The sequence below is a fragment of the Carcharodon carcharias genome, chromosome 2, assembly GCF_017639515.1.
Source record: "Carcharodon carcharias isolate sCarCar2 chromosome 2, sCarCar2.pri, whole genome shotgun sequence".
Classification (NCBI taxonomy): Eukaryota; Metazoa; Chordata; class Chondrichthyes; order Lamniformes; family Lamnidae; genus Carcharodon; species Carcharodon carcharias.
Genome location: NC_054468.1, coordinates 213,873,948 through 213,888,627, shown reverse-complemented (window position 1 = coordinate 213,888,627; position 14,680 = coordinate 213,873,948). Strand labels below are relative to the sequence as shown.

At 40.6% G+C, this 14,680-nt stretch overlaps 1 protein-coding gene across 2 annotated transcripts in view; it reads right to left on the bottom strand.

Moving 5' to 3' along the window:
• heatr1 (HEAT repeat containing 1) overlaps positions 1-14,172 on the bottom strand; it is an 86,747-nt gene extending 72,575 nt beyond the window's left edge. For both annotated transcript variants that reach the window (XM_041212301.1, XM_041212304.1), the window contains exons 1-7: positions 14,069-14,172; positions 9,522-9,672; positions 6,839-7,055; positions 6,327-6,468; positions 5,342-5,443; positions 4,612-4,752; positions 3,792-4,003 (exon numbers count right to left, since the gene is read on the bottom strand). In XM_041212301.1, the coding sequence (XP_041068235.1) occupies positions 3,792-4,003; positions 4,612-4,752; positions 5,342-5,443; positions 6,327-6,468; positions 6,839-7,055; positions 9,522-9,663 (956 nt within the window). In that variant the 5' untranslated portion in view covers positions 9,664-9,672; positions 14,069-14,172. The remainder of the gene's footprint in view (positions 1-3,791; positions 4,004-4,611; positions 4,753-5,341; positions 5,444-6,326; positions 6,469-6,838; positions 7,056-9,521; positions 9,673-14,068) is intronic.
• Positions 14,173-14,680: the final 508 nt, after the last annotated feature.

The window sequence follows — 14,680 nt, the reverse complement described above, 5'->3', positions numbered from 1 at the left end:
TGCTGTTTCACTTGGAAAGTGTGTTTAGGACCTTGGATGGTGAGAAGTTAAAAGGACAGGTGTTATACCTCCAGAGCTTTTTAAAAAAAAATCTTTCACGGCATGTGGATGTCACTGGTTAGGCCAACATTTATTGCCCATCCCTAATTGCCCTTGAAGTGGGGGTGGGGAGCCACCTTCTTGAACTGCTGCATTCCATGTTGCGTGTATACGCCCACGGTGCTGTTAGGAAGGGAGTTCCAGGATTTTGACTCAGCAACAGTGAAGGAACAGCGATATAGTTAGAAGTCAGGATGGTGTGTGCCTTGGAGGGGAACTTGTAGGTGGTGGTGTTTCCATGCATCTGCTGCCCTTGTTCTTCTTGGTGGTAGAGGTCGCGGGTTTGGAAGGTGCTGCCTAAGGAGCCTTGGTGAGTTTCTGCAAAGTATCTTGTGGATGTTACACATTGCTGCCATGGTGCATTGGTAGTGAAGGGAGGGAACGTTGAAGGTCATGGACGGGGTGCAAATCAAGCAGGCTGCTTTGACCTGAATGGTGTCGTGCTTCTTAAAGTGTTGTTGAAGCTGCATTCATCCAGGCAAGCGGAGAGTATTCCATCATACTCCTGACTTGAGCCTTGTAGATGGTGGACAGGCTTTGGGGACTCAGGAGGTGAGTTACTCACCGAAGAATTCCCAATCTTTGGCCTGTTCTTGTAGCCACAGTTTTTATATGGCTGGTCCAGTTCAGTTTCTGGTCAATGGTAACCCTAAGGATATTGATAGTGAGGGATTCAACGATAGTAATGCCATTGAATGTCAAGCACGCATGGTTGGATTCTCTCTTGTTAGAGATGGTTGTTGCCTGGTGCAAATGTAACTTGCCACTTATCAGCCCAAGCCTGAATGTCATCCAGGTCTTGCTGCATTTGGACACAGATTGCTTCTGTATTTGAAGAGTTGCAAATGGTGCTGGCCATTGTGCAATCATCAGCGAACATCCCCATTTCTGACCTTATGATGGAAGGAAGGCCATTGATGAAGCAGTTGAGATGGTTGGGCGTAGGACACTACCTGAGGAACTTCTGCAGTGATGTTCTGGAGCTGAGATGATTGACCTCCAACAACTACAACCATCCTCCTTTGTGCTAGGTATGGCTCCAACCATTGGAGCTCTCCCCCACTGATTCCCAGTGACTCCAGTTTAACTAGGGCTCCATGAGGCCACACTTGATGCCACAAATTTGCATGGAAAGGTGTTGTAGGAAAGGGAAGAGATGTTAGAGGTGAATGAGGAGTATACCAGGGTGTCTCAGAGAGAAGGGTCCCTTCAGGATTCTGAAAGGGAAAGGCAGGGGAAGGTGTGTTTAGTAGTGGCATCACATGGGAGCTGGCGAAAATGGCAGTGGGTGATCTATTGAATGTGGAGGCTGGCAGGGTGAAAGGTGAGGACCAGGGGAATCCCATCATGGTTTGGGAGGGTGGGGAAATGATGAGAGCAGAAGTGAAATAGATCGGACATGATGGAGGGCCCTGTCAACCAAAGCAGGGAGGGGAATCCTCAGCTGAGCAACAGGAAAGACATATCGGATTTCCAGCATCCACATTATCTTGCTTTCGTAACTTTATCGTGAAACAGCTTGAACAGTATTGCCTTTCTCATGGATTTTGGCAATTTGCATTATCCTAACATGAGGGTTTTTTTTTTACTCAAATAATTCTTCAGGATAATAGTTTTGAACTAAATGTATCATCATAAATAACTGCCCCTAAAACGCCTCAACTGCATCCTGTTTAGCAGATTGAAGTGGAATTACAAAGTTGCAGGATGGTGGTCAGCACAATCAAGTACTAAACATTCCCCAAGTCTAGAAATCGAATCACAGAAATATTCCAATGTCACATTGAACTCGCTAACATAGTTCTTATTTCACTGGAGGAAAAGTCACCTGGATCACAGATTAAGTGTGAAACATTTAATAATAAATGTTTTCACAAATCTATGCTTTTTAAATTCCCGAAGTAGCTAGTGGGCTCAGCTAGAAAGCCCCTTTCACTCCAGCAGTTCCTGGTGTAAATGAGTGTTTTTGAACTTTAATTTATTCCACTATAGAAATAAAATTGCTTGAAGATTACCATTCTTTCAAATGAATATCCATCTACCTCTGGTTCATTTGCGAAATGTTACAGAAATGAGATATTACTCAGGGAAGAAAATAAAAACAACAATCGGAACATGGGTAAACAGTAAAACAAAAGATGTGATACGCTTTTTCTTTTCATTGCTAACCTCTACCACCTAGAAGGGCAAGGGCAGCAGAAGTATGGGAACACCACCTCTTGCAAGTTCCACTTCAAGCCTCATACCATCCTGATTTGGAACTATATTGCCATTCCTCCACTGTTGCTGGGTCAAAACCATGGAACTCTCTTCCCAACAGCACCGTGGGTGTTTCTATATAACATGGACTGCAGCAGTTCAAGAAGGCATCTCACTACCACTTTCTCAAGGACAATTGGGGATGGGCAACAAATGTTGGCCTAGCCAGCAGCACCCACATCCCACGATGGAATAAATAAAGAAAACCCTGTCTTATGTTTTTCAACACCCAAAGGTGATTAAACAAACATACCAATGGAACACTAAAATAAAAGCAAAATATTGCAGAAGCTGGAGGTCTGAAACAAAAACAAAGTGCTGGAAAAACTCAGCAGGTCTGGCAGCATCTGTGGAGAGAGAAACAGAGCTAACATTTCAAGTCCAGTATGACTCTTCTTTGGAATTCCGAACATGAGAAGACCTGCTGAGTTTTTCCAGCATGTAATGTAGTAGTGCAGTACGATCTCAAAACACCATGCCCTAGGCGTTTATGACTGGTCATGGCATACAGACCCATGGTGTATATTTCCCTGTGTGTTCACATTAGCAAGAATGCAGTGAACTATTTGGATTTTGGCTCCTTTTTAAAAAAAAATGGTGAAGTCACATTCTCTGCCTAGTCCAGTAACGTAAGCACCATGCTAATGTTACCCCTACTTTCATACTGTCTGCGGCTGTGACAGGTTAGTTCAGCTCCGTAATACAGCCTGGTTCCAATGGGTAAGTTTGTTTAGTATAAGTGTGAAGAGAAGCTAACTGACTAGAAAGTGAGAACAGGCTTTAAATGTCCACCTACAGAAATTAAATAGCTCCACAGAATTAATAAGGCATCTCAAAGGCAGAATCACTTTAGAAATTTCTGTTACCATGGACAACCAGAATATTTCCTTATCTGCATTATTAGATGGGGAATTAACAAAAGAACATGCTTCTTATTGCATGCACAAATATAACTTCCACTTCTAAAATTATCCATTTCATGTGTAGTATGTATATTTGATGACCTCCCCAATCAAAGAATCTAAAGCAAATACAAACTAAAGGGTACCAGCAAAGCTCCACAATATTTCTGACTCTTAACATTAATATAATAGAAACATATCAGTCAGAATCTTCACAAGGACAAAGGAAAGGTGTTGCCTCAAACTGCAGTTTTTGTTATTTGTTTTTCATCTTTTCTTAGTGAATAAAACTTTTATTGAACTGTTCTTCATACCTTGGGTATGGATGCAGTACAGTTCATGGGCTTGGCTATCCTCCAAATTTCCCTACCTGATGAACGTGGCAGCATTTGTTATAATGGATAATGGAGGTGCCATTGCTCAATGAAGAACTATTTGTATTTATATGCTGATTATAACATAGTAAAACATCCCAAGGCACTTCCTATTGACAATTCAGCCACGGAGCACAAAAGAAAATACTGTACTTACTTTTTACTAATATTTTCTCTCTTTTGGTGCTGCAGTAAAATAATCAGGCAACTCAGTCCCTCTCGTATCAGAGTTGGAATCTTCACAAGAGCTTTGCTGATCTGCTGGGCCAAAGTGTTTATCAGAGTGGTTTCCATGACAACCTTAACAGCAAGCTGACAGATTATCATATAAGTAGCAGCTCTATAATCTGCCAATGAAGATTTCAGTCCCTAAAAATGAGAAGAAAAGCATTTATTATGACAATGCCCCACAATACAGATGACAAGCATAGTATAATTCAAATGGGAGTACTGAGTGCCATTTAAAGAACTTTATTATAGGTGACAACAAAGAGCATACAATCAAAGATCACTGCTGCAAGGGATGTTGTTTTTTGTACTTGACCCTGATAGCTGAAGCTAAGACGCTATCAAGAATTAAACTGGTGTATTAAGAAGCAATGGCAAACCCAATCCCCCACCCAACAGTGTAATCTATCCTTTGGCAAATTAATGGTTAACTTTGTTTTTGAGCTTCTGTACACAATGGACAGTGCAGCCATAACTAGTGAGTGAACTGAATTCAGCATATTATAAAATAAAAAACAAAAGTGCTGGAAATACTCAGCAGGTCTCTGTGGAGAGAGAAATAAAGTTAACTTTTGGGTCAAATATGGCTGTTCTTCAGAACATTCCATCACTTTTTTTTTAAAATCAGATTTCCAGCATCCACAGTATTTTGCTTTTATTTCAGGGTATATATTTAAGCTAAAACAAATGTCCTCCCCATGATTTAACTTCACACACACAGACAAACATGCAAACATACAATGTGTTACCTTCTGGATATATGGAAGCAGTTTGGCTACTATGGTGTCTGTTATCTTTTCCACAGCATTTAATGCTGGCACAATGGTGGATGCATAAAAAGAAAAAAGAACCCTCAACTGTGCTGCATTGCCAGGATAATCTGCAAATGCCTAAAAAAAGTGAAACTGATAGTTAGAATTATTTCATATTAGAATTTTTCTTTTTGATGACCAAATTTTCAGCATTTCCTCCTGACAGCTGCACTATGTGCCCACGAGTGTTGGAAAGATCCCTGAATTTCCATGTGGCAGTTTTCACGTGTGAGCTCAGACAGAAATCACCAGTTCATTAAATGTGGAGAACATCATATGCGAGACAGATTCTGTACCCTCTGACCCAAACATACATGGATTTTCCAGTGCTAACCACAGACCACAGGAGTGACAACCATGGTTTCTTTTATCCCTCCTTAGCCTTGGAACACTGAGACCAACAATAATGTCTTCACTATCAGCAAGTGAGTTCAGCAGCACACACCAGGTATTAAGCTGTGGTGTTTCTTGGTCTGCATGATTCAGTACCACGCCTTGCAGTGCCTTTTTTAGGGATCTTTTGCACCACATCTACAATGGCAGTTTTACAATATGCTTTCAGTTACAGTTTTTAAGCACGCGTGTGAAAACAGTCAATGCAAAAAGTCCAATCAGGTTACAGATGAAGCTAAATCTTCAAACCTGAAGTTGTTTTGAACGTACAAACCTTGATAGCTTTAGTTACCAGACTGCAGATAAAATCCATAAAGTTCAGGTCTTTGTAACAATGTGTGATTAATGTACTTCTTGCCAATGGGACGCCTGGTTTCTGTACAGATAATGAAAAAGTGCAACAACTTATTGGAATGGTAGTTTGCAATAACTGCAGCTACGTTACCTAAATACAGAATGGCTGATTCAGGCTATAGCACACTGCATTCCTGGTGGACACCTTTTTTCACTCAGATACCACGTTGTACTACACCATGCCCCTCAAATGACATCTTATCCCATCAAGTGGTGTATTATCCAAGGATAATGAATTCTTTCTTTTCCCTCCCTGCATTCTTTACACTACATCAACTGACTCATAGAAATTACTTGTGCATCTTCTAGTACTTGGATCAAAAGTGGTTGAGATTGAATCCAGATATTTAGAGATCTTAGTGCACTAATTATAGCTAACAGTTGCCAAAGGGGTTGTATGGTTGAGGGGCTTTGCCACAACAATTTCAATGCTAACCACTTATTGGATCATTGATAATAAAAACAAACATGAAGAGAATTAATACCTGGCACAAAAAATAGCCCCATTAACCCATGTCAGCAGCACTGAAAAAAATATTTTGCTCTGGAAACCTGCCCAGAAAGTCGAAAGATGGTCAACTGCCATTAACCAAGCTCTTATAGAATTTACAATCTGAATTATGGGAACAGTCAGTCAATTATAAAAAGCAATTTTGACAGGCAGGAAAATTACAGACTGGTCCCAATGCATTCATCGATTTTCACCACACAGCCATCCAAATTAAATTCTAATATGCCTTGATTCTTTCAAAAAAAAAATCTGAAATATATGCTAAAATAAAATGGTTACAAAATCCCTGAGGACTATCAAGTATTCCTATCCATTGTATATCATAGCTTTGATAACAGCAGAATAAAAATCTTATATATGCAGGTTTTAATTACAGTGTTTGAATGATATCTACCTGTATGGGCTCCAGCCAGTGCCAGCGATGAGTTGGGTCACTGATTTTAAGAAGCTGAATAGCTCTCACAAACACTTTGGTCTCATGATAGGGAAGAATGCAACCAATCAAACTGTCCTGATTGTACAGATGAACGTGGAACCTAGTGAAACGTGTACACAGAAGTTAAAACCCTTAAGATCACATTGCTCTAATTATTTTCATGTAACGGAAGTAACCGGCCCACCTCCTCAAAACAACGTGTGCTATGATCACAAGTTGTATCGTTCAGCAAAATATTTTATTCTGCTTTAAAAAAATCTACTGATTCCTTGCTTACATTGGTTACTGCAAAATATAAAAGTGTAATTAGCTAGGTTTGATCGGCAAGAGGGTATAGATTTGAATAGAGGTCACTTTGATTAAGAACATAGACATTCAGAGCTTTAATAGGTTCAAATCTGTTTGTCTAAGAAAAAAATCCATTATTTTCTAAATTCTAAATCATTAGTACATCATGATTGTCAACTTACCTGTGAATAAGCCATTCAAGGCATTTCTGGGCTGGTTTTAGCATAAAATATGGAGATAAACGCGTCAGAAAAACCAATATATTCTCATTGAGCTGGGCGTTCACTGCTTTAGTCTGAACACTACGCTCCAGACCTTTGGAAGCTTGGCTGAAGAGTGTTGACTGAAATTCTTCGAAAGATGAATCAATTCCAATAAGTTCCTCAAGACCTGTACATCCTTTGTGAATGTAGAAACAGTGTTAGAACAAATGATATAAAGGAACTTTAAAGGAAGATATTATGCCATTAGAACCTCCCATTTAAAAAAAAAGGTATTACTAATTCAACTTTTACTTAAAGTTTAGACCACAAGCCATACAACTTAAGGGATGGATTTGAGCTTTAATGCATCATAAATCCTAAAAGGTTACTTTGACGGTCTAGTATAAGTCACCTATAAACCGTAAACATAATTAAAGAAAATATCTATTGTGCACTCCATAACATCGACATGCATGCATGCTCACTTAATAAGCCTCCTCCAAAACCAATCTAACAGATGGCAATTGTTTAATTATTAGAGGGGATTTACATGCTTCAGGAAAGGAGGCGTGCAGGTAAGGGCAAGAAAAAGAGCACAAAAAGCAAAATTTGACCCCCAGGTATCATTTTTGTATTCAAACAGAAAATATATTTTTGCATCAAGAAAAAAAGGGAGCTGTTTGAAATTGTAACAAACAAGAGCAGCCCCTGAAGTAATTATAAAGTATACATTTAATTTAACGACAGAGATAACAAGACATTCTATGGATATAAAAAAGTGGGGCCTCAATTGCACAAGCAGGTGAAAGGTGAAATATAAGCAAAAGCTGGTATGTGATGTGATATTTTTACGGTTGCTAGAACTGTGGAATTCAGATAGCAATCTTCGTATTAATAGCACTATCAGGAATTTGGTGTTAATGGCACATGGACACTGGTGAGTGTGAAAGGATCAAAGTGATATGTGACTCAATAGAAGAAATAATTATGCATGGGGATCAACTGGAAAAAAAGTGTATGAAGAGCTGGTTAGGGAAGCAACAGTGAAGGAAGAGGCTGTGGAATGAGCAGGAAGAGCATTAGAAGAAATAATTGTCAAATAGGTATCAGTGACTGGGTTATGTATGGAGCATATTTAGGAAAAGGAAGGACAAATTGAGAAAACGTCACAGCAGTTTTGGTGACGACTAGGGAAAATGCTGTTCCTAAAAAAGCAGGTGATGGATATTGAACAAAGAGTGGCTGGGGTGTTGCAGAGCAGAAGAGTGGTAGCCCAATGTGTAAATTAACGACACTGGGAAGAAGCAGTCAGATATCCAAAATGCAAATTTAAGAACAGTGCTGGGAAAGCGCGAGAGAGGCTACGTTCTCTGGATAATTACTGTTTTTCTGGAAAATGACAGCAAGCAAAGCTTCCAAGGTCCCTGGCCACTGGCTGGGTTTTAAGCATAATGGGTGAACTTATTGGATATACACAAGTGTGTAGCCTGTAATTTTCTGATAAGGTGGCAATTGTATGAGAGTCACTGACACTGGGAGAAAACTCTTGCTGAAGCTCACAAATAGGAATATTGAAGCCAATGAATGGCTTGCTAGTTGATACTGGTTGAGGATCTTGGACTTTTAGATAACGGATTGATGCCTTCAGTTTGACAAATCAGAAAGGATAGCTGTCAGCATAGAGATGTGAATTGAGATTCATTCAACCATATATGAGGAGCTATAAACAAGAGCTTGGGTGGTGGGCTAGGAGAGAGGCAGGAATAACAAGGCAACAAGGAAAGCCAGACAAACGAAACAAACACAAAGGGATGCAGCAGGTGGAAAAGAATTCAATGTGCAGCCATGCAGGTTCTTCCAAAAAGATATCATAGGAGTAATTTTATGTATGTTCAGAAGAATCTTGAAATTAAGGAAGGCGAATTGATACCATAGACAAAGACAGTAAACAAAGTTGTCTGTTTTCAGCTAACAAGCAGATGGAGGAAGAATTAACAATAGTTTCTACGGTGTGCCTGGCCAGTATAAGGGCGATAACATACAATGAGGTAAGGACAATATGTAAGTACAATAATGTAATATTGGGTAACTTCAATCCACACGATATAAACTGGGAACTGGGAATAAAATCAGACCTTCTGAATAGAGTATTAACAATACCTAATATGTGAACGACCCAAAATTCACATACAGTTCTGATTCTTAAAAGTGATCTGGATGACACACATACATGCACGCACACGGTAGTGTTGGAACCTCCAGTGAGTAATGATCACAGCAATTAGCAATGGTAAGGACTACGACAAAATTTATGATTTTAAAAATGACAACGTTTAAAAAGAATGAGGGACAAATTAAAAGTAAGTAACTGGAAAGGATCTCAGTTCGGGAAAAAATGGAACATTTGAAGATGATGATGTTAAGTATGCACATGAATACTCCAAGGAAGTTAAACTCCAAAATTTAACTGAGTGGGACAACCAAGGTGGGAATAAAATAAGATAAATTGCATATACTAAGGTATACAAGGTTTTGCAGCGGTGGCATAGTAACCTGGCAGGTTATATCTGAGGCAGTTATAGTAATCCTGACACTTTACCAGTAACAACTCCCAAGGACAACTTGTTGAAGTATGGAAATGCAGAACGGATTCAACACTTACCTATGGCATAGAAAGTGTCTCTGTCAATAGTAGCAGCTTCCTTACAATCAAACAGCAACGATGCTGCTTCTCTGCGAGACAGGAGACTTTGGTCATTCTGCGGTACAGCCAAGCGTTTCAGCTGAAAGGCTAAAGAAGTCATTTTGCTCTCCTGGTTGTGGAGGGGGGTGGTGGGGAGGAGGAGAAAATGTAATGATGAATGCATTGTATTTCCAAGGTCAAGTTCTCACTATGGCAATTTAACTTTTAATAAAACACAGTAAAATGCTGGTAAGAAACTTGCTTTTGAATAACCCTTTTTACCATTATAAATTGCACCATATAAACTAACAACTTTACTTTGAAGTTTGTTTGTCAGGTTTAACAAGTTTCCTTGAAAAGATGTTTCCCAGTACAACACTTATCCAGGATTTTTTCATAAGAAGTTAATTGATTCTGTATGGGTTTGAAGAATCAGCAGAGGCGAGGTATCCATAACAAATTTAATAAACTGTCCAGAATAAAGCAAAAATTATTTTATTCTATGTTATAACCTCACGTCTTTTTTTGTAAATATTTACAATTATTGGTGAAATACAAAAGTAAACTATATGGAAACATTTTAATGCCTACATTTTAATAAAAGCAAATTGCTGAAAACTCACATTCAGATTTGTCAGCATCTGAAAACAAACACTAGTCCCTATTTCACTAGATATCCAATATATTTACTCTATATATAAATCATCCAACCATCTGTTCTTTTTGATAAAAAGTATTTTTAGATTTTTTTTAGGTAGTGATGTGCAGCAGTTTCAGCCGAGAATGCGACCTGGTCTCAGGCCTTTGCCAGACACATTAATCTTGCTGCTACAAGGCTACTGGATAGATGTGGATCAGTCCAGAAAGAACCTTCAGCCCCCCTCAACTCTTAACAAAATGTCTGGCCATCCACTGTTAAAAAAAAACACAGGCAAATATTAGCCAGAAAATTGGCTTTGCTCATTTCTCTATACACCTCCACCCCTCACCTACATGGTCTCTTAGTCCTCCACTTCTTTCCTGAGCTGTGGTTCCAACATTCCTCACCCACCACCTCCACCTGGCTGAAAATGTTTACCCACTGAATTTTTTTTCCAACTTCACTCGCTTGCTCTTACTAAAAGCCATTATTATAGCTCCTAGATTTATTAAGATATGTGGATCCCGCCCCACCCTGTCAACTCAGCTTACCCCAGTCCTCTTCAGATCCTCTCTGGCCACTTCTAATTGACACTGATGACCATCAGTAAAGCTTCCTGCTTTTGCTCTGATCTTAGAAAGTAACTACGCTTTCAAATTTCATTCATTGCTCATCTTCGCTTGGTCCATTTTTGATTCTCTCCCCTTTCTGGGCCTTGCTTTCTCCATCCCTGATGATTTCTATGGGCACCCATCACAAACCCACAAGTACCTGGAATAACTATCTTTCCTTCTCACTTTGAGCAAAGGTTCTATCACTTTTTCCCCATTTCTCAGCCTGCTATATTTCTTTGTTAACTGCATGTTAGAAACCAGCTAGAATTTTACCAGGGTTTTGGGGATGGGCTGGAAGGTGGGAGGACTGCTAAATGATGACAGATGGCATTGGGGGGGAAGACTGGCATGTTCCTGCTGCTATGGGATATTCCAAGCAGTGGGAAGTAATAGTGCAGTGGCCTGCCAATCAGAAGTGGGTGGCCAATTAGATAATTAATTGGCCTATTGACAGATAATCATTTTATCAGCACACTGGTATTTCACCAGTTTCAGAATGCCCCCCCCCCCATCATGTGGGAAGACCGCCAACTAAATCAAGGTAGCTTCCTGGAGTGGGGCTCCTTTACAGTGGGTCCATGGCAGCAATAGTCACACCCATAGCCCCGCTCTGTCATTGAAGAGTTTACCTTTCTGAGCACCAGGGTCAGCCTGCCTGGCCCTGGCACAACAATATATTTTCCTCCAGCCCTTCGAGGGCTCCCCAAAGCGACGCCCCCTCTTTAGCCTCAGCAGCGGCTACCTCTATCAGTGGAGCTACCATAGCTGCAGAGCTGCCATCCTTAATGGGATGGTGGTCCTAGTGGCAGCCTTTTAGCTGGTCACTGCTGATCACTGATGGCCCCACTATTCACCCACGTGGGCTTGGGACCCATATTTGGTTCCGACATCTGGGTTCACAATGGGCCAATAAAATCCCAGCCCAAATGTCCTTTTTTGCAAATGAAATATTTGACAGGTTCCTTGACTGTGTTTTTGCACTATTTCTTGGACCATGTGTTTAGCCCTTGTCCTTATAACAAACGCCTCCTTGCCCTCAACACACTGGCCTCCGTCTTCCACTTGATCATCTTCCACTATTTCCACCCTAACTTTTCCTCTCCACTTTCTGGAGGGACCATTCCCTCTCGGATACCCTTGTTCATTTTTATACCTTCCATGCATCCAGCTCGTCTTTCCTGACACCTTTCTATATAAGCATTGTAGATGCAATACTTATTCATTTATTGCTAACTCCAAACCCCCTCTGTATACTTAATGCAACTGAATTCACCATATTAACTCTTACCACACAGTCTCCTCAACATGGAAACTAAATGCAAATTGGCGACTGCTTTGCCTTGCTATCTACGAACATAATCTGATGTCTTGATGAACTGGCACTTGAACTTCACTTTCTCTTGCCAACTTGCCCTTTCTGTCTTTGGTCTCCTACAACCTTCCAATAAAGTTCAATACCTGTATGTTATCGTCCCTCTTGATACTCTACAACATTCTTATTGGAATACTGACTTTATTAGCTTCTGATCTAAGATATTTCCCCTCAATCTCCTTACAGGTCCAGACAACAAGCTGCATTTATGTGGTACTGTTAAGAGCTAAAACACCCGCGGTTCTTCACAAAAGAATTATCAAACAAAATATGGCACAGAGTGGAATAAGGAGGTATTAGGTCTTGTGGCCAACAATTTGGTCAAAATAGTAGGTTTTAAAGAATATCTTGAAAGAGAAGAGAGAGGGAGAGGCTTATGGAGGGAATTTCAGAGCCTAGGTTGCAGGGAGTTGAAGGTTTAGCAGCTAATGGTGAAATTATTAAAATGGGGATGCAGAAGAGTGCAGAGATCTCAATGTATTGTAGGGCAGGAGGAAGTTATAAAGATAGGGATGGGCAAGGCAAAGGAGGGATTTGAAAACAAGGATGAGTAGTTGTTTAAAATTGAAGCTTTGATCTATATTGGCTCATGGTCTAGCAACGAGCGCAGTGGAACTGGGTGAATGGGTCCAGGAACTGGCCAGGAGAGCTGAGTCTCAAGGTAACAAAGGGATGGATGAGCATTTCAGCAGTTGATGAGCTGAGGCAGGAGCAGAAGAAAACAATATTACGGAGATGGGCATAGGTGGTCTTGGTGATACAGTGGATATGTCATTGGAAACTCATTTTCAAGTGAAATAGGCCGCAATGATTTAGCCTGAAATACCATAGCCAGGGTGAGGGTTAGAGTCAGTGACTAGGGAGTGGAGTTTGTGGCGAGGGCAGAAGTCAATGGTTTTGTCTTCCCAATATTTGGTTGGAGGAAATTTGTGCCGATCCTGGACTGAATGTCTGACAAATCAGAGACTGTCGAGGAGAGGGGTGGTAAGTGTCATCAGTGTACATGTGAAAGCTGATGAACCCACCTGTTAGAATACTCAATCGAAATGCTGATTGACTTATGTAATTCCATCATAATTTTATCTCCAATCAGCTAAAACATCACCCCTTCACTTTAAATAGTCAACTCTAGCACCTTGTGCCACTTAAGGGTTGTGGCTTTTCTGCTAAGTTCAAACTTTGACTCTGCAGCATGTATTTGCTTCAAATATGCAATACAGGTGCCATTAAAAACAATACAAGGTGCAAATTTTAAAGTTGCCTGGTTGATTGCAGGCCATGTCATCCTAGAATTTCAGTCAGAGCCTTGTTATTGTCCAGGGGGGCACCAGAATCAGGCATAGGATTCTACGGGAAGTTTTACATTGAGACATTATCTCAGGCAGTGTGGTCCAAAACCAGCCAGGTGGGAGGAATTTTGGGGTGCGTTAACTCTCACTCACTTCAGTTCAAAAATAACACTTATTTTAAACCATTTCACGTAGAAAAAACACTAAGTTTAAATGGGTGCACGACAGTGTGGGTTACCTAGGCTTCGCAATTAACATTTCCCAAGTGCTGACAGGCAGAATATAATGAGAGCACTGTCTTTTTTTTATATAAAGCCAATGTCTTTTATTTCTTAAAGCTAATGCTATAAGCATGAGTGTTTTCTTTTTCTACCAGCAAAAGTCCAGTTGAGAAACTATTGACATTATTGTTTAAATAATAAGAACATGGTAACTGACTGCCTGCAAGGAACTTGCTCCATCCTAACACTAATGAAACAGCAGCAAAGTTACCTGTTCAGACCAATAAAACCTGAAAAAAAGTTAAACACATTTTGTCATAGGAGCACCCGCACTTTAAAGTGTGACTTAATGTTCCTGAGCCACTTCCTCTCATAACGTATTAAACTCACCTTTTTTTTAAAAGCGAATAATTTTACTTTTCACTCTCACACTCTCCCCACATGGCAACCGGCACTTCACCCTTGAGCCGGAACCGGAACCTCACGGCGCGCCACCGCCGCTCACAGCGCCCCCTCTGGCTGGGAGGAGTGATTGGGAAGCGCCTGCCGAAGTTGCCAGCTGACGTCGTGACAATGTTGCCATTTGTGGGTTTCCCCACCTTTGTTGCCATTACTCAGCGCTTTGATCGCGCTGACATTCATTTTTGGCTTTTATATTTTATCTCTCGTGTGTGTGAGGAGCATTTGCGAATTAGATGATAAAAGTTTTGTCAACGGCCTCATTTTTTTTCCCCAAGAGGTGTTTTGGCGATTTTATCCACTTTGCCCCCAAAACCTCAGAGATTCATTAAATGGGCCGAATCTTCCAAGGACTGGCAATCAGCATCGGATCTTTTTGTTTTACACACGATGCTGAGGCTCCGCATTTCTGGCCCGGACTTCCCATCCAGCCCTCCTCAGAAACGCAGAGCGTACCTGTGCTGGGAGTCCATGCGGCTGGGTCGTCAGGGGAAGCCAAACGACGGCCGCTTTTATTTTGTTAAATGAAATCTTCATTCACTG